General features: G+C 52.3%; 5 protein-coding genes across 5 annotated transcripts; 3 read left to right on the top strand and 2 right to left on the bottom strand.

The window, feature by feature from the left end:
• Positions 1-930: 930 nt before the first annotated feature.
• N7443_002045 (guanine nucleotide exchange factor DCK1) lies at positions 931-9624 on the top strand (the record flags this gene model as incomplete). Its single annotated transcript, XM_056882101.1, has 4 exons — positions 931-7361; positions 8137-8581; positions 8650-9482; positions 9540-9624. 4 exons carry the CDS (start codon positions 931-933, stop codon positions 9622-9624), a joined length of 7794 nt encoding a protein of 2597 aa, XP_056743942.1.
• Positions 9625-10139: 515 nt separating this feature from the next.
• N7443_002044 (cytochrome P450) lies at positions 10140-11807 on the top strand (the record flags this gene model as incomplete). Its single annotated transcript, XM_056882100.1, has 3 exons — positions 10140-10468; positions 10527-11620; positions 11671-11807. 3 exons carry the CDS (start codon positions 10140-10142, stop codon positions 11805-11807), a joined length of 1560 nt encoding a protein of 519 aa, XP_056743941.1.
• Positions 11808-12000: 193 nt separating this feature from the next.
• Positions 12001-12489, bottom strand: N7443_002043 (mitochondrial 37S ribosomal protein mS37; the record flags this gene model as incomplete). The annotated part of the gene is made up of 3 exons (XM_056882099.1): positions 12001-12099; positions 12170-12249; positions 12360-12489. The coding sequence occupies 3 exons, from the start codon at positions 12487-12489 to the stop codon at positions 12001-12003; spliced, it is 309 nt and encodes a 102-aa protein (XP_056743940.1).
• A 278-nt stretch (positions 12490-12767) lies between these two features.
• On the top strand, positions 12768-14397 carry N7443_002042 (DnaJ family domain-containing protein; the record flags this gene model as incomplete). Its single annotated transcript, XM_056882098.1, has 2 exons — positions 12768-13139; positions 13204-14397. 2 exons carry the CDS (start codon positions 12768-12770, stop codon positions 14395-14397), a joined length of 1566 nt encoding a protein of 521 aa, XP_056743939.1.
• Positions 14398-14663: 266 nt separating this feature from the next.
• Positions 14664-15500, bottom strand: N7443_002041 (uncharacterized protein; the record flags this gene model as incomplete). The annotated part of the gene is made up of 1 exon (XM_056882097.1): positions 14664-15500. One exon carries the CDS (start codon positions 15498-15500, stop codon positions 14664-14666), a length of 837 nt encoding a protein of 278 aa, XP_056743938.1.
• Between the last annotated feature and the right edge of the window lie 267 nt (positions 15501-15767).

Raw genomic sequence — 15767 nt, 5'->3', positions numbered from 1 at the left:
ACCGGGAGATGGAGAACCTATTTGACTTAATCTAACTAGTCTTCTTCTAGTGGACTGCTCTTCACAGGGGAACTCCTGAGCCGTAATGCGTGCGCCACATATAGCTCCCACTACCGTCCAGGCTTGGGCTCCCGATGCTTCTCAAGCTCCTGGGAAATTAAGAGATCAAGAGATCCCGGCACAAACAAAAGAACACGTTCTAATCCCATCTGTATCAACTGCGAACCAACTCTGTAGCTGTCCTTGTCAGCTGAAACCTGCCTCGGTGGAGTGCCAATTGGGCTGCCTTCCAAGGTTTGTACGGTGTGTGTGTGTGGGGAGAAACTTAAGATTGGTGATTTTTCGTTCTGGCACTTGGTCTGGCACTTTGATCTTCTCTTCTCTATTTCTCCCTCTCGTCTCCTGTATTTCTATTCTAAGGTGAGCCCCTTCCTTCACCCCTCCTTATTTCCCCACTGTTGTGGCCCAAAGGGCCAGGGAGTCTCCACTACGCGAGAGGTTTCCCTCGCAAGGGGGCACGGATACCGAGTGCGACTCCAAGAGGACTCGACCTGCTCCGAACAGCTCTCTTGCGCCGTTGCACGTTGGGACTCTCGGCCCCCAAGAGCCATTTGTGCAACATCATCTCAATTGTCCGATTCTCCGTCACCCTAATCATGATCATGACCCTCTAGATCTTTTCCTATCTGTCGCATACCGAAACCCCAACCGCATTCCTCTCCTTTCTCCTCCCCAGACCCGGCATCTTGGAACTTTGACTGCATGTCGCGTTCCTTCGAGACGAACATTCCCCCGTGAATCCCTGCCTCCCTTGCCTTGAGATTCTTGCGATCGGATCGTCAACCATACTGTGCGGGAAGAGCCGAGATACCCTTGAGCTTATTCTTTGGAATTCCTGCTCGCGCTCGGTGACCAGAGCTCGCCGCAGCTATGCCCTGGCGGCCGCTGCCTCGCATTGCTTTTGCTGTGGCCATTTACCCGTTCCACCCCTCCTCCCCGGCCGACCTCCCCCTCGAACTCGGCGATGAATTATACATTATAGAACAAGGCGGATCCGACGGAGAATGGTGTCGTGGCTATCTAGTTGCGCCGCCGTCGCTGTTGGCGGGGTTGACGAGTACCAAGGGTCAAACTCTCGAGGCCCGTGTTTTCTCCGGCATCTTCCCGCGGAACTGTGTTGAGATCAGGGAGGTGCTGGGCGACGGCGATGGTTACAAGGCCATGCTCAATGGAGATCGAAAGAGTTTTGACCGATTGACCTTGCCCGGTCTCGACGGAGACTATGTGTCTCGAAGCAGCTTGGCCTTCTCCATAGGCGAGTCGACAACAGTCGGCGAGGTGACGGACGTAATCCTCGCAAAGAAGGGAAGACCCGCACAGATTGTGATCAATAAGACCGATGAATCGGACCTGTCAAGTCCGCGATCTGTTCAAACCTATCGAACCGGGTCGATCCCGCACACGCCCATGTCCTTCGCTCCTCGAGATCCCGATGCACCTAAACCCGCCGCGCCTGTGCCCATGTTGAAAATTGGAGACGAGACCCCGACTTCGCTGACAGAACCGCTGGTCGACGAAATCGCATCATGCCTCCGCGAATGGCATTCTACAAACTTACACGAACTGCTTCTCGCTCGTCAATATGATGTACTGGAGGAGATGTCTACAATTGTACAAGAATTGGACTTCTCGCGGCGCCAATTGCTTCATAATGTGTTGACCGGGAAAGAGAAGGAATCATTGCGCGATGAGACGGTGTGGAAGCTTGTTCGCGCCAACAAAATGCTCAGTGGAGATATCATTGTGCGCGATCCTGAACAAAGAGGCCGATTGTTGACAGGCGAAGACTCCGCAATTCAGCTGGCCAAGCTGCAATCCGAAATGAGCATGCTCGATGATCGTCCTACAACCACATCTGACTCCACGGCTTTGCATCATATGCTGTTGGAAATAAATGCTGTATCTGGAAATGTCCCGGGCCCAGTGACCCTTGGAATGCAGCTATACTCTCGGTCAGACGCCGGTGCATATAATCCGCTGTCCGAGACGTACAGCTTGGACATTCCATCTCCCGACAAATTTGTCAGCTTGACCCAAAGTAACAAGCTGAAAACATTATTCACTGAACTTGCTGCGACTGATATCGGCGATGGCAGCGCTAATGGACGACAACTTTATCTAGTTGCTTCCGTCCGGACGGCAGAGTCTCGGTCTGCAGCTGAAACCACACCGTCAAGAGCTTCTATGTCGAGGGAAGGCCCAATTACCACACGAACAACCAGCGCAGGAGGTGTGCAGCCATCAGCTAAGGGAAGTTTGAGGACACGGCGCAGTATGATGTGGTCCCCCAAGGCACGGGGTAGTCCGACCCTTGACCAGCCAGTCAAGTCTTCTGCTCAATCAGCCCCACGGTCATCAAGCAGCTCGTCCAATGTCCAGGAGACATCCTCTCCTCAACCGGCGCCCACAAAAGAATCTATGGCTATCCGCACTGTAGGTGTTGGCATCTTGGAGGTGTCGCCTGTTCTCCGACAAGACAAGGATGCTGAACAGGTGGTTAACATCTGGTCAACCCCTCGAGAGGGTGAGGAAGGCCAGGCGTATGCGGAAGGCTTCGACAAGTTGCTTCAAATGTTGCTTCCTAACGCCAATAGTCGATATGTGCGATCTGAAACGGCTGCACGTCTACATCTCCACTTGCATCCATTCATCAGCACTGATCCAGAAAACCTTGTCCGCCAAAACCCCACGATCCTGCACGATGTTGTACAGACAAGGCGAATCGGGTTCTCGAAAGCACCTGCGAAGCCTCGATCCGACATCTATATTACACTATCACAGGCCGTGCTCCCTACCGATGCGCTGCTATCTCATCCGGCTGCTGGCCAGATTCCTCTCCAAACAAATACTGGCCTTCGCAACCTTCAACTAACCCTGGAGGTTCGCGATGCATCTGGCACACGTGTAGACAAATGCGTCTTCCCATCCTCCGCTCCGACCTCCGCAACAGCATGGCGTACAACAATTGCCGATCGCGGCTTTCCGTGGAACCAGACAATCCGCCTGAAGATCCCTACAGACCGCATTCCCGGCTCACATATTATTATGAGTGTTGCGGATGCGCCGGAGTTCCCCTTCGCTCTTGCATGGATGCCTCTTTGGGACCAAAATGCGTTCATTCGAGATGGTCAGCACTCACTATTGCTCTATGCTTATGATAAGCAGACCTCTAGCATTGAGAATGGTAAGGGTGCCTATCTCAGCCTTCCGTGGAGTGCACTTGGCAAGAATGAAGCTGCCAAGGATGAAGCGGTCACTGGCCCTCTAGCAACACTGCGTCTTGAGACCCATCTGTGCAGTACCGAGTACTCGCAGGACCAGGTCATCTTGAGCCTGCTGAACTGGAAGGATCGCCCGGTTGACGAGGTTCTCGATACCTTGAAGCGTCTCCTTTTCGTTCCAGAGATTGAGATTGTCAAGCAGCTCCGCAGTGTGTTCGATGCGCTGTTCGGTATTCTTGCTGAGAACGCTGGAAATGAAGAATATGAAGATTTAATCTTCAACAATCTGGTCACCGTGCTGGGAATTGTTCACGACCGGAGATTCAACCTCAGCCCTTTGGTCGACAACTACGCTGACTCGCAATTTAACTTCCCATTCGTCACCCCATGCCTTATCCGCAGCTACTTGCGCCTCTTGAACGCCGCGACCGAGCTCCATCAATCCCGCAATCTCCGTGCTGCCTTCAAGGTGGGACGTCACTTGCTCAAGTTCATTATCAAAGCCCGCGAGCAGCAAAAGGCTAAGGAGGAAGGCATTGGTATCACCACTGTGCAGTCCACCTTCAACCGGGACTTGCACACGATTTTCAAGTCGATGGAAACGCTGATGAAGAACCCGTCACCAAGTCTGGTGGGAAGCAAAACCTTGATCGTCCAGCACTTCCATTCATGGCTCCCTGAGCTTTCCAATGTCCTCGGGCAGGATGAAATGATAATGATTGCTTTAAGTTTCATGGATTCATGTACGGACGTTACGGGAATGTTGGTGCTCTATAAATTGGTGCTCATCCAAAACTATACCCAATTCGAGATCTTCGCATCCGGCGACGAGAGAAGGACCTTGATTTCCAGCTGTGTTGGCTGGCTGGCACCTTACTGGGGCTCCAAGGGAAGCGTTTCGGATCAGTACCGCGATCAGGTCCGACTTAACAGTGCAATTGTTGCTCAATTGCTTTCTCAGCCAGATCCCCAGCTATACGAGTTTATGCCGAGTATTGTCGCTTCATACTGTGCTATCGCAACCGAGGGAGTTGACGAGACAGAGTATTTGTCTTTACTCTTCAGCAAGGCTTTCCCCTTCCAGGTTAAGACTTCTACGATTCCTCAGAAGTTTGACGAGTCCCTGGTGGAATTGTCTGCCATTATGGCCGCCATAGCCAAGATCGTGACCCCCAAGATGCCTGCTTTGAAAGAATTGGAGCTTGCTACTTTCGTTGCCCAAGCTTTTGAAGCTCACAACTCCATCATGGATTGTGAGGCGTATCCTGAAAACTGGTTTAGTATTCATGTTTACAACCATCGGGCGGCCATCAAGAGTCTCGAGCATCTCGGGTTGCTCCTGATTGACAAGTTTCTTCCCAGCCCCGATGATGCTGATACCTTTGATACCAAGCTCTGGGAATCTTTCTTTACGATACTGCTGAAGGTGATCTCCAGCGACGCTCTTGCCCTTGAGACATTCCCTGAACAGAAACGTCGTGCTGTCTGGAAGATTGCCGGTGATGTTCGCGAGCAAGGCGCTGATCTGCTTCACTCCACTTGGGAAGCGATCGGCTGGGATACCACAGATGACGAGCAGGAACGCTATGGTTTGAAAAAGTTAGGTGGTTACCAGGTTCAGTACGTTCCGAACCTGGTTCCTCCGATTATTGGTCTTTGTCTCAGCGTGCACGAGGGCTTGCGCCACGTTGCCGTTCACGTTCTCCGCACAATGATTCTGAGTGAGTGGGATCTCAACCAAGATATTTCAATTATCGAGACGGAGATCATCTCTAGCCTGGATTCTCTCTTCAAGTCTAAGCAGATGAGTGAGAGCGTCAGTCAGAAGATCTTTGTCGGCGAGCTTTTGGACCTGTTCGAAGGCGACGCGGAGTCTGATGAGGACCTGTTCAACGCTATGAAGGGTCTCATTGCAACTGTCGATGAGCTTCTTGACCTGCTGGTGGCCTCCCAGAGCAGCGCATCCATCCAGAGTCTCCATGCTCTCAAGCTTATGGAATACATGAAAGACATGGGCCGGGAAGACATCTTCATTCGTTACGTCCACGAATTGGCCGATGCCCAAGCCGCTGCTGGCAACTTCACCGAGGCTGGTCTTGCTCTGCAGTTCCACGCCGATCTCTACGAATGGGATCTCAACAAACCTGTGTCGGAGATCATGTCACCACCTTTCGTTGCACAGAGCGCATTCGAGCGGAAGGAAGCTCTGTACTTCTCCATCATCCAGCATTTCGAGAATGCGATGGCCTGGGCTCCTGCACTTGCATGTTACAAGGAGCTTGCTGCCCACTACGAAGCTACGACGATGGACTTTGCCAAGCTCTCTCGGGCTCAGAGCTCCATGGCTCGGATTTACGATTTTGTTGCCAAGGGCGACAAACAGTTCCCTCGGTACTTCCGCGTCGTCTACAAGGGTCTCGGATTCCATCCCGCCCTGCGTGATAAGGAATTTGTCTTCGAGGGCTCTGCGACAGAGCGCATGGCATCGTTTGTGGATCGCATGCAGCGGGAGCACCCCACTGCACAGATCATGTCGTCTGGCGAGATCCCCGACTATGAGGGCCAATTCCTCCAGATCAGTGGAGTCACTGCCCACCGCGATGTTTCTCATCCTGTCTTCCAGCGCTCTAAGGTTCCAAACTCTGTTCGTGAGCATCTGTTGATTTCGGAACCTTCTCGTTTCTCCGCTACTTCCCGGAGGCACACTAGTAGCTCGGACGTGCGTGAGCAGTATGTTGAGAAGTTCATCTTTACTGTTGCGGAGTCCTTCCCGAACATCCTTCGTCGCAGTGAGATTGTTTCTGTTCAGGAAGTTGCTCTCTCCCCCCTTCAAACTGCTATTGAGCGAACATGTCGCAAGACACAGGAATTGCAGCTCCTGGAACGCCGAGCCGCAGCGGGCGAGGACAATGGTTTGATGAACTTGACCGAGGCACTGGAACAGTTGCTTGAGATGCGGGGGTCAACCTCGAACTGTGTGGCCTTGTACCGCAGCTTCCTTAGTGGCGCCCAGGGCACGAAGAGCAAGGTGGAGGAGCCCGAGAATGAAGATGAAGAGCCGGAAGAGCCTGAAGAAGTGGAGACCATGGATCCGATGGAGAACGCCCTTGCTGTTGCCCTTATCGACCATGCCTTGGCATTTAAGCATGCGCTGTCCCTATACCAGCGGCCAGCGCAACAAGCCACGCAGGCGGAGCTCCTGCGCCGCTATGAAAACGTTTTTGAGCCAGAATTGGCATCCCTCATGACATCCCCACCCGATTATTCGAGCCCGACACCGACCCAACCCCGCCAATCCCCCACATCTGAGCGTCGAAAGCAGGCTGTGCAGCGCTCCGTCAGCCCCGAGCAAGAGCTTATCCGAGCAGCCCGGGGTAATACTCACACGCGTAAGCGCTCAGAAAGGCAATCGGTCAGCCATCGCATCAGCATCATCAACCCTTTCAAGCGATCCCACGGCCAATCGAACTCGATCTTCACCATCCAGCCGTCGGACAGCAAAGATAAGAATCTCGACGAGCGCGAGGAAGATGACGACGCAGCCACCATTCACAGTCGGGCCACCGACCATTCCCGGGGTGGTAAGAGTGACAAGCGACGGAGCTGGTTCGGCGCGCAAGGCAAGCATGGCTCTTCCCCGTCCATCGCTGGTGTCGGCGACGAGAGCCTGAAGAAGCAACCCTCCCGCAGTACCTCGCGCGACACGGCCGGTCAGTCACACGATGATCGCAGTCGCGCCGGATCCCAACATCGTGGCCCTGCAGCCAGCGGTGGGGTGGGCAGTCCGTCTGAGCGACCTGCACCCGCATCGAGCGGCGGATGGTCAACTCTCCCGCCAACACGCGACTATTCCCGTCCGGTGACGCGTGAAAGCACGAACGGAGGCCGGGACGTGACCCCCCCGAACGGTACCAATGGTACTTATGGTATGAGCAGGGCCCATGTCTCTTCCCATCCCGCCAACACCAACCATAATAGCGGGATGCGCGACTCGGTGTTCCGACGATTCAGTCTTCTCAAGGGCGTTGGCCGCAAGAACAGCCGGGTGGATTTCAAACCGAACGGCGCGCTCCTTGAGGAGTAATCATTCCTTTCTATTTCACCTCCCTATTCACCTTTCTTCGTTCATCTTTCATCTTTCATCTTTCAACTCACACCTCACACCTCCCCTTTTTAACTTGACCTTTTGCGTGTGATCTCTCCGATCCTTTCTATCTTCTTGATGTGACTTACTACTTGTATTTTTTCCTTGCTTGTTTTTTTTTTTTTGTCCTAAGGAGATACCATGTGCTATATTCCTAGCTCCAGTATGTTTTATACCAAATACCAAACCGAAGTTAAACCGACCTCAAACGAGACCAAGTCCAAAAACGAGACTAAACGAGACTAAGACTTTAAGGCCAAGGTGACAAGCTGCTGTGTAGTGTGGCAGTGCAAGTCTTGGCTCCACCTAAAGGTTTCCGATGATCGAATAGACGGCCGAAACAGGGAATAAAAAGGTGGAGACCGTCGAGTCTCACACAAAACCAGTCCAAGCTCCCCCTGCAGGGAGCCATTGGAAAGGTCCATCGGTCTCCACTGTATCGTAGCCATCGAGGCTGTGCTGGCCCTCGTCGAGCTTTCGAAACGGTCATTGCGCCCATTGCATCACGATCTTCCCCCTCTCAACCTCGACCACGGTTTGCGTGGCTGGATTTCCCCGCCAAAATTTCCGTTTTGCAATTAACCAAGCTTGGCTCTCTCGCGTAGCATTATGTGTACGTCGCTTGTTCCTGGCCCTTCCCTTCGCCTTTAATGTTTCCACCCTCAACTAACGCCCGTCAGCTTCCGTCCAATTTCGATCCAAAGTGCGAAGCCATAGCTTCGGCCCCAACAGGAAAATGAGCGGCAATGGCATAGTTGACCCCACAGTCGACCCTGGCGAGCGCACTGCTCTGCTCAGTGAATCTCATTCGCGTTCCTTCCAAGGCCTTACTCCCCATGAGCAGACGGAGCATGGCAGCCACCATCACCATCCGAAGGACAACAGAGCCTGGGTGCGATGGCCTATGCATGTCGTGCGTCTCGCGTGGTTGACGCTGGTCCGTGACTACGTCAATGTACTTCTCATCTTTGTCCCACTGGGTATCATCGCCGGTGCACTTGGCTGGGACTCAACCGCTATTTTCGTGTTGAACTTCTTCGCCATTATCCCGCTGGCTTCTATGCTGAGCTTCGCTACCGAGGAGCTGGCTGCTACCATGGGCCAGGCGCTTGGCGGCTTGATGAACGCGACTTTCGGCAATGCAGTCGAGCTGATTGTAAGATCTGGAATGCCTTTAATCGTTTATACACTCACAGTTCATCGCTAACAATTGGGGTTTACTAGGTCAGTATCATTGCGCTGAAGGATAACCAGATCCGTGTCGTCCAGGCCAGTATGCTGGGTAGCATTCTCTCCAACATCCTCCTGGTTCTGGGCTGCTGCTTCTTTGTCGGCGGTCTCCGCTTCTCCGAACAGTCCTTCAACAGCACCGTGGCGTCGACCATGTCCTCGTTGATGGCGGTCGCATCCGCGTCCTTGATTATTCCCGCGACCCTCTACGCCGCCCTTTCCTCGTCCAAGCAGAGCGCCCAAGCCAACATCCTTGTATTGTCCCACGGTACCGCCATCATCCTGCTCGTCCTCTACGTGATGTACCTCTACTTCCAACTGCGGTCCCATGCCCAGCTGTTCGAGGAGAGCAACGGCAGCGATACCGAGAACGCCGACGGCGCCGAAGAGGAAGAGGAAGAGCGCCTCCTTAGCCCGTGGGCAGCCACCGTCGCGCTGATCGTCGTCACCATCCTCGTGGCCATCTGCGCCGATTATCTCGTCGGCAGCATTGACAGCATTGTGCAGAAGACCGGCATGAGCAAGACATTTATTGGTCTGGTGCTGATCCCGATTGTCGGCAATGCCGCAGAGCATGTCACAGCCGTCGTGGTGGCTTACAAGGATAAGATGGACCTTGCAATCGGTGTTGCGATCGGCAGTAGCTTGCAGATTGCCCTCTTCGTCACTCCTTTCCTGGTCATCCTGGGCTGGATCATGGGTATCGAAATGACCCTGCATTTCCAGACTTTCGAAACTGTCGCGTTCTTTATTTCCGGTCTGGTTGTCACCCTGTTGATCCAGGATGGCAAGTCGAATTATCTTGAGGGCGGCATGTGCCTTGGATTGTACGTTTATCCCTTACCGTCCACCTTTTCTGATCACTTTCTAACTTGAACTGGCAGGTACATGATTCTGGCCCTTGCGTTCTACGTCTACCCCGATGATGCCGGCGATGGTGTCGGTATCTTCAGCAAGTTTATCAATTGATTTGAGAGCTACCGCTTCCAAAAGCCTTTCCTTGATTTGAACAGCCTCTGCCGTTGACTTCTTGTGGTCAGCGGTGTCGCGTGAGCGAGTTTCTACCAATGTTGCAATATCCTGATTGTGTACTTGCCCGAACGGATCCCTTTTCTTCTAGTCTCAAAATTCATGCCTGTATAGCTCTGCGAGAATCTCGATCTCATTCTCAATATCTATCTCTATCTCTATCTCTATCTCGATACCTAGGTGGTCAACTGTACGAAAAGTGTCCTAATTTCCGTCTTTCGCCTGTCGCTTATCGGACGTACTCTTATCAGCGCGGGGGAAGTACAGTAATCGGCAGGCATCTGGTTGGACAACCCAGCCCAAAAGAGCCCCAGTATCTCCTCGACTTACCGATTTGGTTCTTCTCCAATCCTATGTGGGGGCCCTGCCACTTACCCGGAGTAAAACCACGGACACCTATAAGTTTGGCTGCCAACCTCCAATCTTTGGAAGAATGCGAACTTCCTCCATCTGTTATGGCTCTCTCAGTCATAACCCTGGCTGCCGCGGCCCTGGTGGCCTTGATCCTCTACAAGGGGATCATTTACCCTGCTTTCATCTCGCCATTGGCTAAGATCCCCAATGCTCACTGGAGTGTTCCTCTTTCTCCCGTCTGGATGCTCTGGAGACGTTTCCGCATGACAAACAATCGGACTATCCAGGCTGCTCATGAACGTCTCGGTCCGCTAGTGAGACTTGGTCCGTCGGAACTCTCGATTAATTGTGTCGATGAGGGTATCAAGACGGTTTACACGGGCGGGTTCGAGAAACATGATTGGTATCCGCGGGTCTTTGGATCGCTCGGGTGAGTACAATCATGTTGTCGTTAATTCTGGAAAATGGGAATATATTAATCTGCGTAGAACCGTGAGCATGTTCACAATGGTCGGAACAAAGACTCACGCCACCCGCAAGAGAATGCTATCCAATATCTACTCCAAGTCCACGCTGCAGACATCGCCTCATCTACGCTTGGTCTCTAATGCGATTGTTTTCGACCGCTTGCTGCCTGTGATTCAAGAGTCGGTGGAATCGAACAAGTCTCTCGATGTGCACGATCTGGATATGGGACTGACAATGGACTTCGTCTCATGTTACCTGTTCGGCTTGAGAAATGGTACAAATCATATCCAGGATCATGATTACCGCAAGAAATGGCTCCATATGTACCTCTGTCGCAAGCCTTTTGAGTTTTATCACCAAGAGACCCCGAAACTGCAGGGATGGCTTAGCTGTGTGGGACTCCGCGTGATTCCGAAGTACTGTGACGAGGCGAACGAAGTTCTCGATGTGTGGGCTTTGGATCTCTGCGGCCGGGCTGCAAATTGTCTTGATTCCACCGACCCCGCCGTTGAACCTATCGTCTATAAGCAGTTGAAGCAGAGTCTCGACAAACAATCTATGAAAGAAACAGGCTCAAAACAGGATCACAAGCAGCAGCAAATCGACATTGCTTGTGAGATGTACGATCAACTTACAGCTGGCTTTGAAACTAGTGCCGTTGGTCTGACTTACCTTTTCTGGGAGTTATCCAAACATCCTGAATGGCAAGAGAAGCTTCGACAGGAACTATTGACCCTCAATCCGCCGATTAAGTTCCCCGAGGGCGCAGATCTACCCTCGGCAAAGGCAATTGACAATCTGCCTATTCTGGAAGCTATCATCACGGAGACCTTGCGACTTCATGCGCCGATTCCAGGCATCCAACCCCGAGTCACACCCTCTCCATCTTGTTCACTGGCTGGATACGATAATATCCCTCCCAACATCCGAGTCAATGCACAAGCCTACTCGCTACACCGAAACCCCGACGTTTTCCCCGATCCAGAAAGCTGGCAGCCGAACCGCTGGCTCAAAGAAGAGAGCTTGCCCGCCGAACTTGAAGAAAGACGTCGCTGGTTCTGGGCTTTTGGCAGCGGAGGTCGGATGTGCGTTGGTAGTAACCTCGCATTGCAAGGTATGTTTCATCGAACCTGCGAACTGGATTATGCATGCTCACTTCATTAGAATCCAAACTCGTCGCCGCGGCAGTATACACAAACTTCCGAACCACCATCGTCAACGACGAAGACATTCAAGAAATAGATGCTTACACCGTGCATCCCAAAGCCGAGAAGTTGATCCTGAAATTCCACTCTGTCTAATCACTACATGATCGTTCAATTAAATTATATGAAGTCAAGATAATGAGAAAATCAATTCTTTTCACGCGCTGCCACGTAGGTATATAATGTACAATGCAAAAACAAATTCCCGTATCCACACACCAGCAGACTCGTTGAATCGCGATTCTGCGGACATATGGATGATAAAACTCCCAGTGATAATGCGACATATTTAGCCCAGCACGCCGTCCTTCTTCCGTGGGCCCACGACCTTGGGGTACATTCTCATCAAGTGGTAGTTGACGGTGTTCTTCTTCTTTTCTTGCGATTTCTAGATAGGATTCGGCGTTAGTGGACTGACGGGATGAGATGGAACGGGTGGGATGAATGAGGAGACGAACGGATGAATCCATGCACTTGCGCAACTGTGCTTCCAGGCCAGCGCAGCCTTCGAAGCCGTATCCTTGCGATGCCCAGCAGTCTGGAAATTTGTTAGTATTCCGAGGTTCAGGTTTCCCTAATGTATTCCGGCTGATGTCCGGAGATGCGGCGATTGAACGAGTATCGGCATTGAGAACAGAGTATACGTACTCAGCATCGAAGACATGACAGTGACGCAGGGGTTCTGCTCATGCTGGTTGGGGCGACGGACGCGAAGGTGGTTGATAGTGTTCAACCGGAGCGGGTTGAGCCGGGTCGAGACGTTGCCCTTGCCAGCCATTGTGAAAGACGGAGTGATTCAAAGGATGAGGACAGTATCGGGAATAGTGGAAATCGAGATGTCGGGCTCCGTGGACAGCGGGGAGAGATTGGCACCTGCGAGACGGAGATGCGCAAAATCCCTGGAAGTTTAGGCTCCGCGGAGGTGCATGACTAAGCGGTCCGGTTGGGCGAGGTCGCGAGGTGATTGCCACTCGCAGCTCTTGTGTTATTAAAACTATTTGTTTTCTGATTCTTTGGTCATCTTATGCGCCTGGCCTTGTTGGAAAGAGACTGGCAATGAATAGCACACAGCTCAGGCGCTCACAGTTTCGTCGTGTGGCTGTTCGGCCCTCGATACACACTGTAGCTCCCACACCACGACGGTTCTCAGCGGCTTGTCAACGACGACAGAACGCGAATTCTACAAATACAAAAACGGATGAAGATGGAGAGTCTGATAAGATACAGGAAGAGGAGGAGAAGGGAGCCATGGCTCGCCGTCTCTCACAGATGACCGAGGATGCGATGCTGGAAGGTGGACGGTCGGCGCAACGCAACATGGAGGCCGCAGGATTCTCTGAAGACCTGAAGAAACAACTCGAGGAGCGAGTCAAAGCAGCTGCATTCAAAAGCGAATATGCTGTTGAGCACTCGATCCTTGACATGCCGGTACGAACACCTCCGACTCAAGCTACTATGCAACGACTAACCTATGCATCTGGACGATCTACAGGCTAGCGCAGGCCAAGGAACACGCGAGACAGCCGCAGCTCCCGCATGGACAGGAACAGAGACCCTAGCCGACTCGGCACTACGCATGCTGGACGACGCCAGCAAACCAATTCGCACCCCATACAAGATCCCGCAACCCGTGAACCTCAAACCCGCCCCGAAACCCATCCGCACCCCAGGCCAGCGCCTCGCCACAGCAAAAGAGCTGACATCAAAATACACATTAACGCAAGCCCCTGGCTTTTCCGAAGAAGAGCGTGAGACAATGCGCCGCGAAATGAGCGAGAAATTATCCCCAGGAGCGCAGTCAATGCCGATATCTATACATGGCCTTTCATCGCTCGCAAACGAAAGAATCGAAGACGCCATTGCCCGCGGCCAGTTCCGACAGATCAAGCGCGGGAAGGGCATTAATACGGAAACGGATCATAATGCCAATAGCGCGTATATTGATACGACGGAGTACTTTATGAACAAGATTATTCAGAAGCAGGAAATTGTGCCGCCGTGGATTGAGAAGCAGCAGGAACTTGTTTCGGAGATTAGCCGGTTCAGGCAGAGGATACGAGTGGAGTGGAGGAGGCATGCGGCGATGTTGATCGCTAGCCGGGGTGGATCTCTAGATGAGCAGATGAGGAGGGCGAGGGGACATGCTGCGGCTGAGGTGAGGTTGGTTGAGAAAAGGAAGGTGGAGGCCGCATTCGAGAAGAGTGAGGAGCAGGTCAGTGAGATTAATACCGATGGCCGGATTGTCGCCCACGTGGAGACATCGGAAGCTGTCGAGTCTGATGGAGAGACAAATGCTCCTGGAGATATTCCACATCTCCCTCCCCTGCGAGACGAAGCCTATATTGGGATTGAACGCTCGTACCATGAGCTGGCCGTGAAGCATATAAATAAGATTGCCCGGTCTTACAACCTCCAAGCACCCCGCTCAGCCCAAAAACCATACCTCAATTTGGATCGCGAGTTGAACAACTGTTTTGCCGAGGTTGCGCCACAGTTGGCTGAAGAGATCCGCCGTCGGGCGACTGAGCGAGCGCGGCCTTCTGCACGCTTCAGTGGGCCGTCGTCCAGCATGCTTGAGTCAATCGGTACAGCTAATAACGTACGCGTCTACGAAGAGGACAAGACGAAGACTTACGGTCTTAAGGAGATGTGGCGGGACATGTTTTCCAAGGATGGACAGAAATAGAATGTCCATATTCGTTGGGGATGGATGTACATCTATCGACTGCTTGGATGTAAGCTTGACAATGTCGTTGTTGAACGAGAATAACATGATAGACTTGATGACCTTCATGATCAAAACTCATCTCTTGGATGTAAACAGTAAACTTCGGTCTCCGCCCCCGCTTCGATAATAATATGATCTCGTCATTCATGAAATCCATCCGCTCAGAGCTATCTTGCACGTCGGCATAAAAAGAATTGAAGCCCGACCAGACGACACTTGACGTTTCAATCGAAGAGCGAGCGCTTCTCACACTCAGGGCATGGACTTAGAGCTAAATAGCGATCGTCAAACTCATCGGCAGTGATGATGTTCAAAGCTGGATCAGGTTTCTCCTCTGGGTCCTCACTTAATGGTCGCCGGAGTGCCATAAGCGTGCGTCTCAGATTCGCGAGAAGGGTAATCAATTTCCAAATGAACTCAAAGCCGATGATCACAATCAAGGATACGGAAATCCAAGCAATGAGACGATTCGCGCTCAGTCCTCGGAGACCATGCCTCAACATCGGAATCCCCATGAAGATGGCGACAAATCCAACTACCGTAAAAAGTGCACCGAGTCCCGCATACACCCGGACCAAGCGTTTCACAATACTTGGGAGATACTCTCGGGGAATGACCTGCACGCGAATTCTCGACCACCTAGATAATGCTTTGGAAGCTTCAGCCATTTGCTTAGCAGCAACGAAGGCCATCATGAATCCGAGACAGGTGAAGAGCGCGCCAAAGAAAACCACCAGAGATTCGCTCCAGGAGCTGAACAAACAGGCGATAGGTAAATCATGCTCTGCTTGAAGCGCAGCATAACAATCCAGGGAGGTGTTGCGCGACATGGTTGAGTTGGTGATGGTGTGGAGATCACGTTTGAGTGGGATGATGAACTGATGCCAGGGGATCTTGGGCCAGCCTCCGGCAGGCCAGCCAGATTGCTCGAGGTCCGAATCACCGAACGGAAGTCGAGAGATAATCTCGACGTCGCCGAGCCAGATTTCGTTGATGGCGTTGCCTTGTTGATAGAAGTTTTCCGACTTGACCCCGCCGACGACAGAGAATTTGTGGCCCATGAAGAGATAGTGATGGAGATGGAGATGAAGAATTGATGGTTCGACGAGGGAAAGAAGAAAAGAGGACAAGAGGAGACATGGCGAGTGAAAGAGAGAAGGCGACGTAAAGTGAGTGAAGGGAAGGAAGGTACGACTGGACTGGACACTCGACAGACAACCGAGGAGACAAGGACTCTATCCAAAGTGCATCTGTCTATAACTATGATCTACCTCTTGAATTGAAGCAGAAGTATGTATACTGGAGATATGGAGGTCTGATCCCTGAAG

This window comes from Penicillium atrosanguineum, assembly GCF_028827265.1.
Source record: "Penicillium atrosanguineum strain IBT 20685 chromosome Unknown utg000002l_segment0_segment0, whole genome shotgun sequence".
NCBI classification, from domain to species: Eukaryota; Fungi; Ascomycota; class Eurotiomycetes; order Eurotiales; family Aspergillaceae; genus Penicillium; species Penicillium atrosanguineum.
This window is presented reverse-complemented; position numbering and strand designations above follow the sequence as displayed.